This window comes from Astyanax mexicanus, chromosome 4 (genome assembly GCF_023375975.1).
Source record: "Astyanax mexicanus isolate ESR-SI-001 chromosome 4, AstMex3_surface, whole genome shotgun sequence".
In the NCBI taxonomy this organism is placed as follows: Eukaryota; Metazoa; Chordata; class Actinopteri; order Characiformes; family Acestrorhamphidae; genus Astyanax; species Astyanax mexicanus.
This window is the reverse complement of record NC_064411.1, coordinates 44,508,176-44,524,851: the sequence shown is the minus strand read 5'-3', so window position 1 is coordinate 44,524,851 and position 16,676 is coordinate 44,508,176. Positions and strand designations below refer to the sequence as shown.

Below are 16,676 nucleotides of genomic sequence, written 5' to 3'. Positions count from 1 at the left end.
CCATTTAATCAATGCAGTTCATCAGTAATCTGATCAACATATTTGCATGAACTTGAATGAGTTTACATGAGCACAACTTTTCAACCAGCCAAAAAACCCTGACTGGATAAAACATGATGTGAAATATTATGTAAAACTCAAATTTCAGAAGAGGAAAGATGATTTAAAATCAGTTACAGCATCGCTTTCGCTTATTTCACTGAGTATACATGCAGAAAAATACGATTACTGAGCTAAAATCCATCTTTATCAAATTTACGAATTAGATTTTTAGACCTTAAGATATAAGAAATCAGGGAATGCTGTTTTCATGATGTTTTCATGCTAGAATAACCACATACCAGCAGTCATTTATATATATACGGAATATGAAGTGCATGTAAACACACTCACTCACACTCACACTGCTAAATATCTTTGGATAATTGAATATTCCATTGTTTTTTTAAACATTTTCCCATTTTTCCATGATGTTACATCTGCAGCGCATTATGAATAATTATCACAATTATTAGTTTTGATGTTTCTCAATGGAGTGTTTACCTCTTTAATTTGTTAATTTGCAAAAATATCCCTGTAACTGTGGCTCTCTCTGAATTAACATCAATTTCATAGACCCTATGACGGAACCCTGTGGGGCTCCACAAATTATGCTACCACTGTACTGCTACCAAATATTTTAAAGAGGTTTCTGTGTTAATAATTACTAATAACAGTAATAATAATACTTTTGTAGACCTAGGATTTAAAAGGTTAAGCTGCTGATTCAAAACATATAGTACTTGTACTATAAGCTATTTGACATTTGCTAAATATCATCAGTGAATGACTAATGATTATGCAGTTTCACTTTCATTCATTCTTCTAGTCAGAAAAAAATCTTCTTTTACGTGGCAGGAGTTTCTCATAATCCATTACCAGCAGAGTTGTGTAATTAGAATTTTCACAAGTGTGCCCAATTGCTATTGATAATGGAAAGCAAGAGGGGAAATCGTTTATCCTTTAATTCTTATTATTCATTAATTCCTATTCTTTTTACGGCAGCTGACGACAGCCAGTGGAGCTCTCTGCATCATCAACCCACTGTATCTGCAAGAGCATGGTGATGATTGGCTCACGGGGCCTTCAGCCAACCCACAACTCAGTAATCGTCCAGGACATGGGAGGCGAGAGCGGCGGCTGAGTACAGCCAGAGCCTGGGGAGGAGGGGCGCTTAAGAAGAGAGGCGCGTCATTGGAAGAGCCTGCTGTGAGTGCTGACAGCTCAGGTGAGAAAATGAGAAATGTTTGACTTTTATTATTAATTCGTGATTAACTACATATTGAGTAGTGATTACAATATGTACAATAATGATGTTGACCAGACGGGCCAAGTAAGTGTTGCACAATGTCTAGGAAATTCCTGGAAAAGCCATGCTGTATATCTCACACTCTCTCATTCTGGTCATTAAAAGTTCCAACATTGCACCTCATGGCAAAGAACTTTCTGAGGATCTTAAAAGACGAATTGTTGTACCACATGAAGATGGCCAAGGCTGCAAGAAGATTGCCAACACCCTGAAACTGAGCTGCAGCACAGTGGCCAAGATCATCCAGTGTTTTAAAAGAGCAGGGAGCACTCAGAAGAGACCTTGCGTTGGTCGTCCAAAGGAGCTGAGTGCACATGCTCAGCGTCACATCCAAAGTCAATGTCTTTGAAAGATGTCAGCATTGCTGCAAAGATTAAAGAGGTGGGGTATCACCCTCTCAGTGTTCAGGCCAATACGCCCCACACTACATCAAATTAGTCTGCATGGCTGTCACCCCAGAATAGAGAGCCTCTTCTGAAGTCTGTACACAAGAAAGCCCGCAAAGTGTTTGAAGACATGTCAACAAAGGACATGGATTACTGGAACCATGTCCTATAATCTGATGAGACCCAAATTAAATTTTATTTGGTTTGGTGGTGATCAGGTGAGGAGCACAAAGATAAGTGTGTCATGCCTACAGTCAAGCATTGTGGTGGGAATGCCATGTTCTGGAAAATAATGGTGTCCACACAAATTATTGACACCTAAGGAACTTTTACTATGGGGTGTACTCACTTTTGTTGCCGGTGGTTTAGAGATTAATGGCTGTATATTGAGTTATTTTGAGGGAAGAACAAATTTACACTGTTATATAAGCTGCACACAGACTACTTTACATTGTGTTAAAGTGGGATTTTGTCAGTGTTGTTCCATGAAAAGACATACTTAAATGATTTATTGTGGAGACATGTCTAGCAGTTAACAATTTCTCACCAAGAGGTACACTACCCAAAAAGAAAAAGCTTTGCAGAAGTCCGGGGTGCATTCATTGTTTTGTGAAAAATAAATACATTTTATTGGGGTAATCAATTGTGGGAAAGGCAATGTAAAATAATCAAAGCACTTTTCTGTCCAGCAGGGTCACCTGTAGGGATCCCTGCCTCTTTCGTGACTCCGGAAGGTGTGGTTCTGCGCAGGTTGAGCACTTCCAGTACTCCTGATCCTCTGAAGAGGGTGAGTGCGGACTCTTTAGGCAGCCAGCCCCCTCAGTCTCCCCACCGGGTGTCCTGGGTGGAGGACACATTCTGGTTAAATGCCCCAACTCCCTCCACCTTACTCCACCCTCCATGCCTGGAACTGGACTCTCTTTCAGTCAGCAGCATGGAGGAGGAGCCTGAGTCTACCATAAGCCCCTCCCAGTCACACCCGTCCCCCCGCCTCCCCCTGGCCAACAAGGTGAAAAACCGTCTGTCAGCAGTGGGTCTGGCACTGGGCGGGATTGTATCTCCTCAGCGGCGGCTGTACAAGCGGGTGCAGGAGATGAGCCAGCGCAGAGACGGTCCTTTTGCTGAGGCCGTAAGGGGGTTTATAGAGCAGAACCAGAAGACCGGGACAGTTTATGGTGTGAGCAGCACAGAGATGCTGCAGGAAGTGCGCACTACTCTGACAGGTCTGAGGGAGATGCTGTATGACAACCATGACATCCAGAGCATCATAGACTGCATGGGGGATGTGCCTGATTTTGAAGTGGGTAAGTAAAACATTAATAAAAATAAAAAAAGAATTTAATCCCTGTACATTCAATCTGGTTTACTAATTAAATATCAGCATAAAATTGTTTACATTTACAGTTTCTTCCCTTACCCAAAATGTATTGGCCTTAGTCAAGACAAATGTAAAAGTAAAAGTTGTCACAAGATGTTTTATCTTTGTCTGGTCTACTTAACCCCTAAACACACCATAAATCTTAAGGATTTCTGTTCAAGCATTACATAAAAAGCTTTCATGTTTGATAAGGAACATTACTAAAAAGCATAATTGTAACTGTAATAGAAAATATAAAAAAGTTTTGCTAATGTAAAAATATAATGAATAAAATCATAAAATTGTCTCTTTCCTGAACTTCATTTTAAAATCAATATTTTCCTGAATACAAATCAAACAGTTCAGGTCCTCCAAACCTTGAGTTTAATTATGTTTGTCTAGTTTTTACATCTTTATTTTCAAACCAGCATGATTTATGTTGATTGCTGTTACTGATCTGGAACTATTAAGAGGAGTAGAGAGAAAACAGGCAGCTTCTACAAAGGTCCTGTAGGAGGTTTCAAAGCCCTCAATTCTTCAGAATGTAAATAACTACAGAAAAAAGGGGATTTGTATCACCTACACCTGTAGCCTGTATACAGGACAAGGCATGTTATGGGGTTAACTGACAGGGAGTCATTCATTCCTGCATTTCAGGCCTGTAACACATTTTTTTAAAAAGCTAGTCACTGTAATCATGATTTAATACAAAAGCAGCATTTACAGAAAGAGCAAAGATGCACAGAGGATCTCTAGATTGTCAACAAATGCATGTGAAAATTATTAAAATATTTAATTACAATGTTACTCAAGGATAGATTGGAATGACTTTGCATGTTTCTCCCTCTACAACACAAAATATTATTAAAGGATCCAGTGATTAAGTGAATAATTTCAATTCAATTTTCAATTCAATTCAATTTTATTTATATAGCGCTTTTTACAACAAAGGTTGTCACAAAGCCGCTTTACAGGAAAAACAGGTCCACGCCTCTTATGAGCAGCACCACAGAGATGCCAATTTTATGGTGACACAGTGGCAAGGAAAAACTCCCTTTAAGAGGAAGAAACCTTGGAAGGAACCAAGACTCAATTTCAGTTTGTAAATGTTTGTAAATGTTAAGGTTAAGGTTACGAACCTAAGCCAAACCCTCATCAATCATTTATAGCTGGCGCAGTATAAGCAAATGAGTAAGGGATTACTTTTGTCAAGAACTACAATACAGACTTACATTCAAAAATGCCACAGATTAAACTTTACTGTGCAAAACAGAAGCTTAGTTATATAGTCCAGAAGCAGCATTGACTTCTCTTAGCTTGGTAGCATTTGGGACCTTTACAAGACAGAAACTGTTGCTTTAGTTTTTAGTTAGACAAATCAAGAAGAGATGGATCAAATGTGAAAAAATCCAAAAGCCAGGAGCTGTTATGTTATTGGATTTTTTTTTTATTACACTTCTGTGATGGCAGCATCAAAATCAGAATCTTTATTCTTTAACAAACACGAAAACCAAGCATATTCTAGCTGTAATTTCAGTTATTTTAGTTTGTTTTATAAACACTCAATACAGTTCCAGTTAGTTTACCATTTTTCCTCTTTTCTTTACAGTTTTTATTAGTTTCAGTTAACATAATCTTTTTTAAGTTTCAGTTATTTTTAATTTTATTTGTTTTTGTTAACGATAATGACCTTGGTTCATACTGTCTGCAATGAAATGGAAGTCCTAAGCTTTTCTGTTCTTGGGGTTGTAGTTTTTGTAGGTAGAAATTACAGCACTTTTTGTACATACACAGCTGATCTTGCCCACATTAAGTTCACTAGACCCATCTGACAACTGAATAAATGTCTGAAACGCATTCATTTCCTGTCTCAACCCCTGAGCATATCTTTATTCCTCTTATCTTATCTTATCTTATCTCTATACAGACGTCATGTTAGAGCATGCTCTGCATAAGGTAGCCCTGAAGCCGGTGTACTCCAGTCTGTACGTGTGTATGAAGGCATCACGGCAGAACGATGACAGCCTGCAGCGCCTGGAGGCCAATCAGAAAACACTGTCGGGTCGCAGCCTGGAAGAACTGGAGGGCACGGCGGGGGCCGGGGTGCCAGACGCCGTAATGCTGGAGAAGATCCAGCAGCGCTGGTCCACCATGCACCAGGCTTACTCCCCCAACAAGAAAGTGGACACTCTTCTGAAAGTCTGCAAAAACATCTATCACAGCATGAGCGCCAACGCCAAGCCTGGTGAGAAAATGATACATGTGTATAGATAGATGGTGATATACACTATTAATAATCTGTTGTACAGATGGTGCACAGTTAGAGGCTATAGCTCTGCATATATCTGACCACTTTTAGCTTTACTTTTCTTTACTCTTTCTTTTTCACTTTTTGGCTGTGAAGTTGCTTTTGACTAGATATTATTTTGATGAAGGACTACTTTTACAATAGTAGTGTGATCAGCAGCTGTCAAGTTGACTACAGACTATACATATAGAGAAGTGTGTAAAACTGCCTACAGTGATGTTTATAATGCTTTAGATGAATGTATATGTTCATTTTAAAAAGAGGGTTTTTTATATACATTTAGATTTTATTTTAAAGTATCTCACATGTGCCAATCTGTACCATCAAAGCTTACAGAGAACATTATAAGAGCATTTATCAATGTTTTAAAAAGGTTCAAAGAAGGTTAGCCTGTAACATTAGAGAAATAATGTTCCAGAAATGTTCTAAAAACATGTGACATAATAATGGTTTGCAATACAAACATTATGAAAAAGTTAAAATCCAATTTCCCAAAACAAAAAATTAAAACACTCACACAAGGTTTAGCTGAAACCAAAACATAGGCTTGCCAAAGTATCTACTTTTGGAATGTTACTGAGCTTAAAAAAACAAAGAGACCGGTAACCAAAGGAATACCTTCACAGGTGATGACAGAAATGTTTCACATTCGGATGGTTGATGTGAACATTATGTGAAGCTCTTTGCATTGACTTTTAACTACTTTATTGTGAAACTATTAACCTATTAACACTTATGGGCAGTTGCCCAGACAGGGATTGAGCCTAGTCTTGGACTGCATAGCATTTTAAAGGGTGATTTTCCTTTAAAAGTAAAATATAGCCTATGGCTAGGCTTAAAACTAGGCTTAAAAGCCAAGAAACTTGGCTTAGGGTTTACCTCAGAACAATAAGTTTATTTATTCACTGTATTTTTTTAGATACAGTTTATCAGTCACTACCTGTGTTAGTGTAACATCAATAGTATCTGTATTTATTCTCAGAAGTTCATTAAAAGCTTACTTTACTCTACAGATTTATAGCATTTAAGGACCTGTCCAGGAGGATAGTTATTTTATTCTGTGCCCAAGTTGTCCTCATTGTGTGCAATAATTATCTCCATTTTGTTTTGTTATTTTTTTTAGCAGTACAAGATGTTTATCGAGTAGTCTGTGGGTTACACTCTAGTCCTCATTACTGTGTGTGTGTGTGTGTGTGTAAGGTATTAGATATGTTTGTGCATGTGATCATACTGTATGTTACTGTGAGAGCTGAAGGGGCTGTTTTGTGACAGGTGTGGTTTTCGGGGCTGATGATTTCCTGCCGTGTCTGACCTGGGTGTTGCTGCGCAGTGATGTTGCTACACTGCAGTTAGACACAGACTACATGATGGAGCTGCTCGACCCTTCTCAACTCCAGGGGGAGGGTAGGTGTTTTATTAAACACACATTTAAAATAGCTCCATTTTGGAAAAACACTTCCAGTGTTTTTTTTTTTCTATTTATTGTGATGTTTTCATTATGTTCTCTCTCGCTTTCTTTCTCTTAGGTGGCTACTACCTGACGTCCCTCTACGCGGCTTTGTACTACATCAGCAGTTTCCAGCCTCGTCTGGCAGTGCGCCAGCTCAGCGCGGAAGCCCACAAGTCCCTCAGCCAATGGCATCGCAGGCGCACTCTCCACTGCAACCAATCGCGACGCAGCAGGAATCGCCGCACTTTTCGAAGGACTGCCCGTGGAGAAACAGCCTCGACATCAGACGCCTCTAAAGATGCAGAAGAAGGTTCTGGTAAAGCCAGAGAAGACTCTGAAGATGAGTCAGATATTGAATTAACCCTGCCCTGTGATGAGACAGTGGCACAGCACAGACTGAGTAAAGATCTGGAGATTCTTGGGGAGGAAGAAGAAGAGGGAGAGGGGCAACTCATGGAAGAGCAACATTAGCATAGTTTTTAAAATGTTTTAAACCAGAAGCAGTAGATGTGCTGTTTCTGCACTTTTCTACTGTCATTCTAGATCACAAAAAAATAGGACTACCTGGAGCAGATAAAAATGAACCTATTGGCACCATGCCAAAAGCCAAGTGTGGGCTAGACTGTTGTAAAGCCCCAGGACTGAGCTATGGACCAGTGAAACTGGGATCTCTGGAATGGTGGTGGGAGATCCGTCCAGTACTTTCAGTACAAAATAGCTATTTTATTATTTTCACTGACTTCCATCAAATCTTCACAGCAATGCTTCTAAAAGAAATTTAATAAAAACCTTTTACCTGGACAGTAGACACAGGAACTCCACCCAAAGCTGGGTAAATTATGTTTAAAACACTGATTTCAGAAGAAACATTGAAATATTTTGTCCATTTGTCCATGTATAGACAAATTTCAGCAATTATTAAAGTAGTAAAATAGTATTGTACATACAGTATGAAAACAGTCATCCATGGGAAATGCTGCCACACTGCTAAAAAGCTGAATGTAAGGGAGGCTAGCTGAGCAGTGATTGGAGGACAAGTAAAATAAGGCGGGGCTTGGGTTGGACGGCTTTGCATGATCAACAAAAATGTTGGAATTTTTGTAAATGGACAAAACAAACATATGTATGAATGAAGACAAAAAGAAAACAGAATTTGTAATAAAAGTGTTTTATAATTTAACAAAAAACATATCCACTATGTATAAATTACTACATTCTCTGTTGTTTCACACCACAGAAGAGCTTGTTCTGTGCAGGCCTGAAATCAGCCACGTCAGCCATGTTCGTTTGCTGATCAAAGGGATTGTAGATATATATATATATATTTTTATTGTGAATTCATTTGTTTTAATAATAAAAGTTGCACTTGTAAATCATTTCAAATAAAATATGTAAATGAGACAAGCTGTGCTCGTGAATGATAGATATTACATTATTTTTATGAAAATTTTAAAAGTTATAGGCTTTATAATTACCTTGAGGTTTTAAATATTGGATAATTTGGTGTACAGTCAGTTTAGAATAAATAATTATTAACCTCTTTCCATGCACTCTTATGTGTTAATCCTAATAGTGTTTATTTAAAAATAACCCTGTAAAATATGTATGTTAATAATAAACACTTGAGATTCACTTTTACAGGAAAACAAGATTTATTACTCTCAGTCTTGGCTAAATTAAACTGAATTAACCCTTCAAATCCCTGCATACATCTTTATTTTATTCTTTAGTTTGGTTAGACATAACACTATTTAAGAGCTGTTGTCCATCAGAATAGACCATGAACCAGACAGTGAACAAGTTTATGAATAAATCAATAAAACAGTAACTTGGCCCTGCCCACTGCACTGGAGAAACAATAGTACCAGTAGTAAGTTTTTACTAATTTAATGTGATTAAGAACACTCTTTAATCCTTTTTTTTTTTACTGTTTAGGGAAGGTTTATGAAATAAAAAGGTTACCATGAAATATGTTCCATGCTTCCATGCTCCCAATGCAATGCAAACAAAAAATAGTACATTTTTATTTTTGCTAAATAGATTTTATAGCAGAATATTAGAGTCTTATTTTCTGTGCATTGTAAAAAGAAAACTGTATCTTTTTTTCTTTATTTATTTTTTGATTTTTTTTTTTTACACGATGCCATTTGTATTCATTACCGCAAGGTGGCGCACGTCTACAAACCATGGCACACCAATTGGAAAAAGCGCTGCCCTGAAACTGAGGCTTAAGAGAAGAAACCAATAGGGGGTAGTGTTGCACAGCTTCCATGCAAAGTTTAAGTAAAAGTTGCTAAAACTGTAATAAAACTGTTGTTTGAGTAAATACACTATTAGTACTCTAATACAAATTATTAATTATTGTAAATAGCTGTATGAGAGCTGCTGTTCCTCCTCTTCATTCAAATAATCACTCATCACTACCAGAAATCAGACTGTCCAGTAATTTTAATACTCTTTTCTTTTCTTTTCTTTTCTTTTCTTTTCTTTTCTTTCTGTCCATGTTGTTCTCCAAGCATGTAAAACATGTAATCCAAATAAGCACATATGTGTTCTGTTCCACACACATGCACGCATGCGATTACTCAGTCTGTCCCATATGCTAACACACACTTCTACATGCTCGATCATGCACAGTAATCCATCCTCCATAATTACACGCGTACAGAACAACCACGTTCGCAGGCTACATATGGAACACCCCCTCAATCTCAAGGCAAAAAAAATTGCAAACCCAATCACATTTGCCTAATGGGACATCTGGCATTCGGCCTTTATTTATGACCTCAGCATCGCTAATACAACATCTGGGTCTCCCCTCGCTGCACAAGCACACAAACTCTGCATAAAAATGGCTTTCAGAAGCTTTTCTGCAGAAGTGGTTAACATCACAGTCTCTCTGTTAGCTCACATGATCAGCCAGTTCAAAAATGAGGTATCCCCTGTTATCCCACGTCTTCATTTAACGACATTACGCATTCAACACTGCCATAAATTACACGTATGGCAGTTGTGAGTTCACAGATGGTTGTGGTGGGCCTGAGGCATTTAAGATAGAATCCAAATCCAATGTCAAACATAGAAGCAGATTTTCTACAGTGAATAAAATAGAGGTGATAAATAATTATACTGCAAAAGAGTGTACATATTTGATAGAGTACATATTTACGTAGTCTACATTCCCCAGATAAATTCAATACTCTAAAATGTCCTGGTAAGTGCATGTGTAAGTATGTACAGTATGTGTGTGAATGTGTGTCCAGATCTGTCCTGGGTCAGCTCCCCAGTGCCTGATGCAGTTCTCTATGTGGCGGGTTGTTTCCGGTTAAGAGTATGCTGCCCACGATTGGCTACTGCTTTTTATCATTGTGTGTGTGTGTAGACTGTTGTGTGTAAAAACGTGACTGTAAAGCGTCCTTGGTTTTCTAGAAAGGCGCTATATAAGTATAACTTCATTCATTCACACGCAGATTTTTATTTTATTTTATAGCATTTCTACAACTTCAAATAAAATAAAACAGTATGGTTCCAATATATTTCATGTTTTGTCTGGTCAGTCAAAAAAAAAAAGTGAAAACTTGAAACAGTTTAGCATTAACCATTTTGTAATGTTGCCAGTAACTCTCACAACAATTAAAAAGACAGTTTGGCCCCAAGGATACCACATAAGGGAGTCTTATCCTTTTGTTCTCCATCCCAGAAACCTCAGAGCCCTAATAACTCAACGCTGCTTCTGGAATATGGGTGTAGCTGCAACCAGTCTGGCCATTCTCTGTTGACCTTTCTCATCCACTCCCTGAATGTATTTTTGTTTGTCTTTATTAAACCATTCTTAATAATTGTACACTGCAAAAACTATATAAACACTACATAAAATATATAAGTAGGTTGAGACGTATATGTGTATATTACGCAAAAACATCTGCCAATAGGGGTTAGCAAAAATTTTTCTTAGCTATAAAGCTGATGTTTGTAAGTTTTGAGATTGAGGGCCCTCTCTGGTGAGAATGGGTAATTGCACCAAACATGGGTAAGAATCATTTTAATCTAGATGGGTGTGATCGTTATCTGCTTTCAGAGCAGATTAATCCGATTCCAGGTTATGTTCAGTCAGAGGGAGAGAGAGAGAAAGAGAGCGTGCTCAGTCAGAAACTTCACTTCAACTACACACTTTGTTTTTACTATGAGTGAATGAGCTACTGAGCTCTGAGTTTCCCCTTCTGAAGTCTCCATTGCTCCACCAGCCGCTCGCGTTCAGTAAAACTGAGCCGGATCCTCTTTCAGAGGCGTTACGTGTGACCTAAGTATGTAAAGACGCATGACCTGGCCAGAAGAACTCATGCGAAAAGCGACCAGACACCCAAGTTTTTAGAATGAATATATTAGGCTTAGCAGAGATGGTTGTTTCAGCACACTGGCACCATTAAACACAATATTTTCTCCCTTTTCTTCGAAATGCTTCTGCTTTCAGTTTAAAAACAAAATAATACAGACTGCCACTTTAAAATAAAACAAAAAAGAACTAGAATAGCTTATTGTAAGTTCAAATTCCTTAAAAAGGTGAATTCTTATTAAAGACTGATTAAGATCATTATTCCTTACACTTACAATGCTTAGTCAGACAAAAAATCTTTCTAAAAAAAAATAAGCTTCATTGCCCTGAAATTAGACTATTTCACTTTCTAAAATCTATTTTTTTTTGTAGTGTAGAGACAGTTCTCACAATCCCTTGGGATAAGCAGATCTAGAATTACTCAAACCGACCCACTTCTGACACCAACAATCACCCCACACTCAAATCACTGAGATCACTGTTGACCTCTATCTGCACGATTTACACACTCCACTGCTGCTGCCACTAAATGGCTTCTTGCCTACTCTACAAAGTTCAGTAATGAACTATCAGTTGAAAGTTCTACTTCTAAGACTTTGCTCCTTTTTTATCACCTTTATATTTAAGAGAGAAGTGATGACTTTACTGCATTACTCACACTGTACTGTGCCTGCTCAGATCAGCCAAACTACTGTGAATTCCTCTGCTGGGAACGCTGTGATTGACAGCTCGCTAACGAGTGTCAGCTCTAATGAAGGCACTGCCGTTAATGGAGATAAATAAATGAGCGCTGGTGGCAAAATGTTCCCCAACACTTTCAAACCAATTACTCTCTGGGTTAATCCAGAAGATACAGCCAGCATCTACAGTCTGCACACTTTCACGCTTTCTTTCCTTTCTTGCCTTTTTCTCAAACTATAAAATTATCATTACTACAGAAAACTTCTTCTCTACTAGCTGGTTTAGTCTGTAAGTTTTGAGGGATTTAAAGATCACTCAGGTTACAATGTGTAGTTGAACCAAGCATGAGGTAGAGTACTTTTAAAACATGCATTGGTAGTTTGGTAGAACTGGGCGATATGGATCAAAAGTAGTATCTTGATATTTTTTAGGTGAAAGACAATATAAACTATGTATTTCAATATTTTTTCATCTCTTAAGATAATACAAAAAATACACTTCTGAGACAAAAATAGACGTACCAGATTTTATACAGACACTTTTATTAATATTTAGCTGTAGATGAACATGGGAAATATTCTAAAAATGGAAAGATAAGTCGGCTATATATATTTTTCACCTTTAATGCTGGGAAACTTCCCCTGATGTCCAAAAGTTTCCTTCAGAGTTTCTTTTGAAATCAGTGAAAATATGAGTAGTAGGATGGTTATATTCCCTTTGCCTGGCACTAGATTTTGTAACATTGCTGTGATGATTTGATGGTATTCAGCCATGACCTAATTGCAAGATGAGGCACTGATAATATATCATTAGTTGAAGATGAAAATGCCCCTCAAATCTGTCCCAGAGTTATTCAATATAGCTCGAGCCTGCTTATATATTATAATCGTTGCTTTTGATTGTTATTGCTCTGGTCTTTCTAACTCTTTCCTTTGCTGGTTCTATAACAGAATATTTATATTTCTATACCCCCTTTTACTTTTTCACCTGTCTTTTGCACTAGTTTCCTATATTGCCCTCTGCTGTGCTTCACTTGGTTGGGTGGTTGGGTGCTGGTGCATGCCTACCTCTGGATCAAGCTTTTTTTCCTCACTGTGTAAACTGTGTAAAATGTTTTTGCCATCATCTATTTCCTAATTCCTTTGTTTTTCCCTCCAACTGATGTGAATTATCGAGGTCTTATAGTAGTGACAGATGGATGAAACATTCCAGTCCATTTCCAGTGGAAGGTATGTAGGCATTAAACATTTCTCAATGCATGGTGTAATGTGTGTACCGGGAATATGTCATAGACGGCATTACCACCATTACTATATATTACAGGTCAGTGCAGTGAGTTCTTCAGGCTTCAGATATTCAGGCTTGTTTGGGACATGTCAAAAATCATGGGACACAATACTACTGTAGTACTAGAAGTAAAATAGCTGATTCAAGGTGTGTTTTATCCATGCATCTATACAATTAGCTTTTAGCCTTAATCCCTCGTCTTCCAGTCTCTGGTCTTTTATTCATGAACTTTTTCTTCTTTGAGGAAGCCTGTTCCGTTGCAGTTTAGCATACACCCCCCTCTCTTTCAACACACACACAAACTCTCTCTCTTTTTTTTCTCTTTCCCTCACTCTGCTCGCTTTCTCCTCACCCCCTTGTCTATATTCTGACAGGTGTGTAATTGGATGATTAATGTTCTCTCACAGCCAGCCCGATCCCCCTTCCCCTCACACAAAGCTACACACATACCCACAAGCAAACACGCCGGATCACACACACACATTGTACACATTAAATGACACTGAGGCCCTTGTAAGGAGACTTTGTGTAAATTGTGTGTCCATGGTTTTGTCCCACCCCAGAGGCAATAAATGACATGCTCCAGGATGCACACACTACGTCCATAAATGGTGCTTTGTTGTGCAGTAGTAGCCCATACTGACCATGGACATCCAGTTGATCTGTTCATTGGGGACTTGAGAGACTTTGTGATGATCCTGAATCCTATGAGTTATTTTTATGCTTCCTTACCTTGTGGCAATTTTTATTATCTTCATATACAGACCAACAAATAGGTAGAGGTGTCATGTAATGAGTAATGAGTAGTGAGATACAAATACAATTTAATCAACACTAGACCACTAGACTTGGTGCACCATTCTTCTGTGCAGTGTTTTCTGCACAAATGTAATCTACATGCAAAGTTTGCAAACCTTTACTTTGGCCTCTTGATTATTCATTTTTAATGTCATTATCTGAAGTACGCCAAATATTGCCAAATGTTGTATAGATCAGCAAAAGTCATGTTTATGTGTCCTCACCTTGAGGTAATGTTGTAGCGATCCCAGCTGAATAATGGTCAAAAACTCGATAACTGATGATTCATGGAGATTTATTGCCTTTAGCTCCAGAATTCACCGTAAGAGCTAGTTAAACCAAAACAACAAAAACAAGGGGTTTAAATTACTATCAGTACAGATACAGTGCAAAACATAACACAGTATGTTTCCGGATAGAACAAATAAATTAACAGTTCACAGTCCCAATAAAGAGAAACCAAATACAAGTCAGCTCCACTCAAATACCCATAAACAGTAGATATGTTCGCCCTTACACATTTTAAATGAGACACGAAAGAAGAAAATAAACTTATACTTCAAAGACCTTATACTCTAAATTAACCTTATGAAATAAAGTTACCTTGTTCGCCAATTAGCTAGGGGCTATTTGTCCTTTTTGAGAGCCTTCCAGCAGCTGTCTGAACACAACTTTTCCCTCCAAAGTCAGCAACATACGTGAGTGGAGAAGCAACACTTGTCAACATGTCTTTTCTTTTTCACATGAAAAATCCAAAATAAAAATAAAACACTTGAATTAAGATCTTAAATGAGTTACAAAAATAAATCACTCTTTAAGAATCCTTTACAAATGTATTTATAATCATACCAAATGGAAAACCTCTGGAATATAATCAAGAGGAAGATGGATGATCACAAGCTGAATCAAACCAAGCTAAACTGCTTGAATTTTTGCACCAGGAGTGAGTAACATAAAGTTATCCAAAAGCAGTGTGTAAGACTGGTGGAGAAGAACATGCCAAGGTGCATTAATTGTGATAAAAAAAACAGGGTTATTCCACCAAATATTGATTTCTGAACTCTTAAAACTTTATAAATATGAACTTATTTTCCTTACATTATGTTTGGTCTGAAAGCTCTGCATCTTTTTGTTATTTTATTGTTATTTTTGCCATTTCTCATTTTCTGCTCTAAAATGACAATATTTTTATTCGGAATTTGGGAGAAATGTTGTCTGTAGTTTATAGAATAAAACAACAATGTTCATTTTCCTCAAACATACACCTATAAATAACAAAATCAGAGAAACTGATTCAGAAACTGAAGTGGTCGCTTATTTTTTCCCAGAGCTGTACTTTCAAACTTTCACTCAGGCTAAACGTCTGTCTGTTTTTGGAAGGAAAAACAGTGTAAGAAATGAGGGGCAAATGACTGTGAGGACAAGCAAAGGAATTATAGTGACTCAGGGTCAGCTGTAAGGGTCAGAGAGATAGGCCACTTCCTGTTAACCCTTATATGAACTCTAACCCCTGCTGTAGGCTGCATCCATCACACTGGCTTGGGGGGATGGACAAGAGTAAAAGAATGAAGGGATGAAAGAAAGAGAGTGTGTGTGTGTGTGTGTGTGTGTGTGTGTTGGGAGAGATCAGTGGGGCACGAATGTTCTCACTTTTAGTACTTTCACATGGAAATTTGATGACAAGATGTAAAGCGAAAACCTGCAGGTGGCTGCATTCTCTCTCATAGCTCAGTGTTAAAAACTATAGTTATCTCTATCTGTAGATCAGGTTCTATCAAGATCTGGGAGACCTGTTACAACAGCTTGTTTTTAAGCTGACCAGAAAGGCAAAACAAAACCTTAAAAAAGGCTTATAATAAGAGAGCAAAGAACCTGCCCAGTTTAATCAACACTAGACTCTGTGCACCGTTCTTCTGTGCAGTGTTTCTTGCACAAATGTGATCTACAAGCAAAGTTTGCAAACTTCTCTTCATTAATATCATCATCTGAAGTATGCCAAACATTGCCAAATGCTGTATATGCTGTATCATTTTGGAAACTTTTTAACCACAATAGCTTTTTGCCAGACCCCATACCTGCACTACTGCTTATACTTTTGTACTATCATACCCACTTTAATTCCCCATAAAACTGTGACATTTAAAGAACTTTAAATGTCACTTGTTTCACTTTACCAGCCTTAAGCTGTATACCTCTATATTTGCACTACTGTTTATACGGGTCCTGTTTACAATGGAACTGTAATTCCCTCTTTAATTCTCCCCCATCACTATTGCACTATTGTCTTGTGTCTCTTGTCTCACGGATGTCTATATCTGTGACCTTGTTGTGTTGTACATTTGGTGTCTCTATTTTTTTTTTTTATTATATTTTTATCTTGCTGAACTTTGGGAAGGAGGGTATTCTAATTTCAATTCTCTGTATGTCCTGTATATATGTAGTATTGAAAATAAAACTACTTGAATTGACATCTGACATTACCTTCTATGCATGGGGTAACTCCATAGGTCCAGTTGCACTGGAAACTTTGAAATTGACTCCTGAAGAATTCCACTATATATCATCAAATTCTGGATGCAAAGAACATCCTTGGAAAGGCTGAACATTATTGAAGATGAAGGTTAAAGGTTGAAAATATTTGAAGAGAAAATAGGCTTTAAATGCAAGACAATCCAATATTAGCATAGAACCAAAAATCTTTTGCCAGTAAGGGAAATAAAAGCCTAAA

At 37.7% G+C, this 16,676-nt stretch overlaps 1 protein-coding gene across 2 annotated transcripts in view; it reads left to right on the top strand.

The window, feature by feature from the left end:
• Positions 1–8,268, top strand: part of rinl (Ras and Rab interactor-like) — a 37,286-nt gene extending 29,018 nt beyond the window's left edge. The window contains exons 8-12 of one of the 2 annotated variants that reach the window (XM_049478964.1): positions 1,045–1,267; positions 2,427–3,038; positions 5,019–5,336; positions 6,672–6,803; positions 6,926–8,268. In XM_049478964.1, the coding sequence (XP_049334921.1) occupies positions 1,045–1,267; positions 2,427–3,038; positions 5,019–5,336; positions 6,672–6,803; positions 6,926–7,320 (1,680 nt within the window). In that variant the 3' untranslated portion in view covers positions 7,321–8,268. Of the gene's footprint in view, positions 1–1,044; positions 1,268–2,423; positions 3,039–5,018; positions 5,337–6,671; positions 6,804–6,925 lie in introns of both variants that reach the window. The other variant, XM_022679011.2, reaches the window with a different exon arrangement.
• Positions 8,269–16,676: the final 8,408 nt, after the last annotated feature.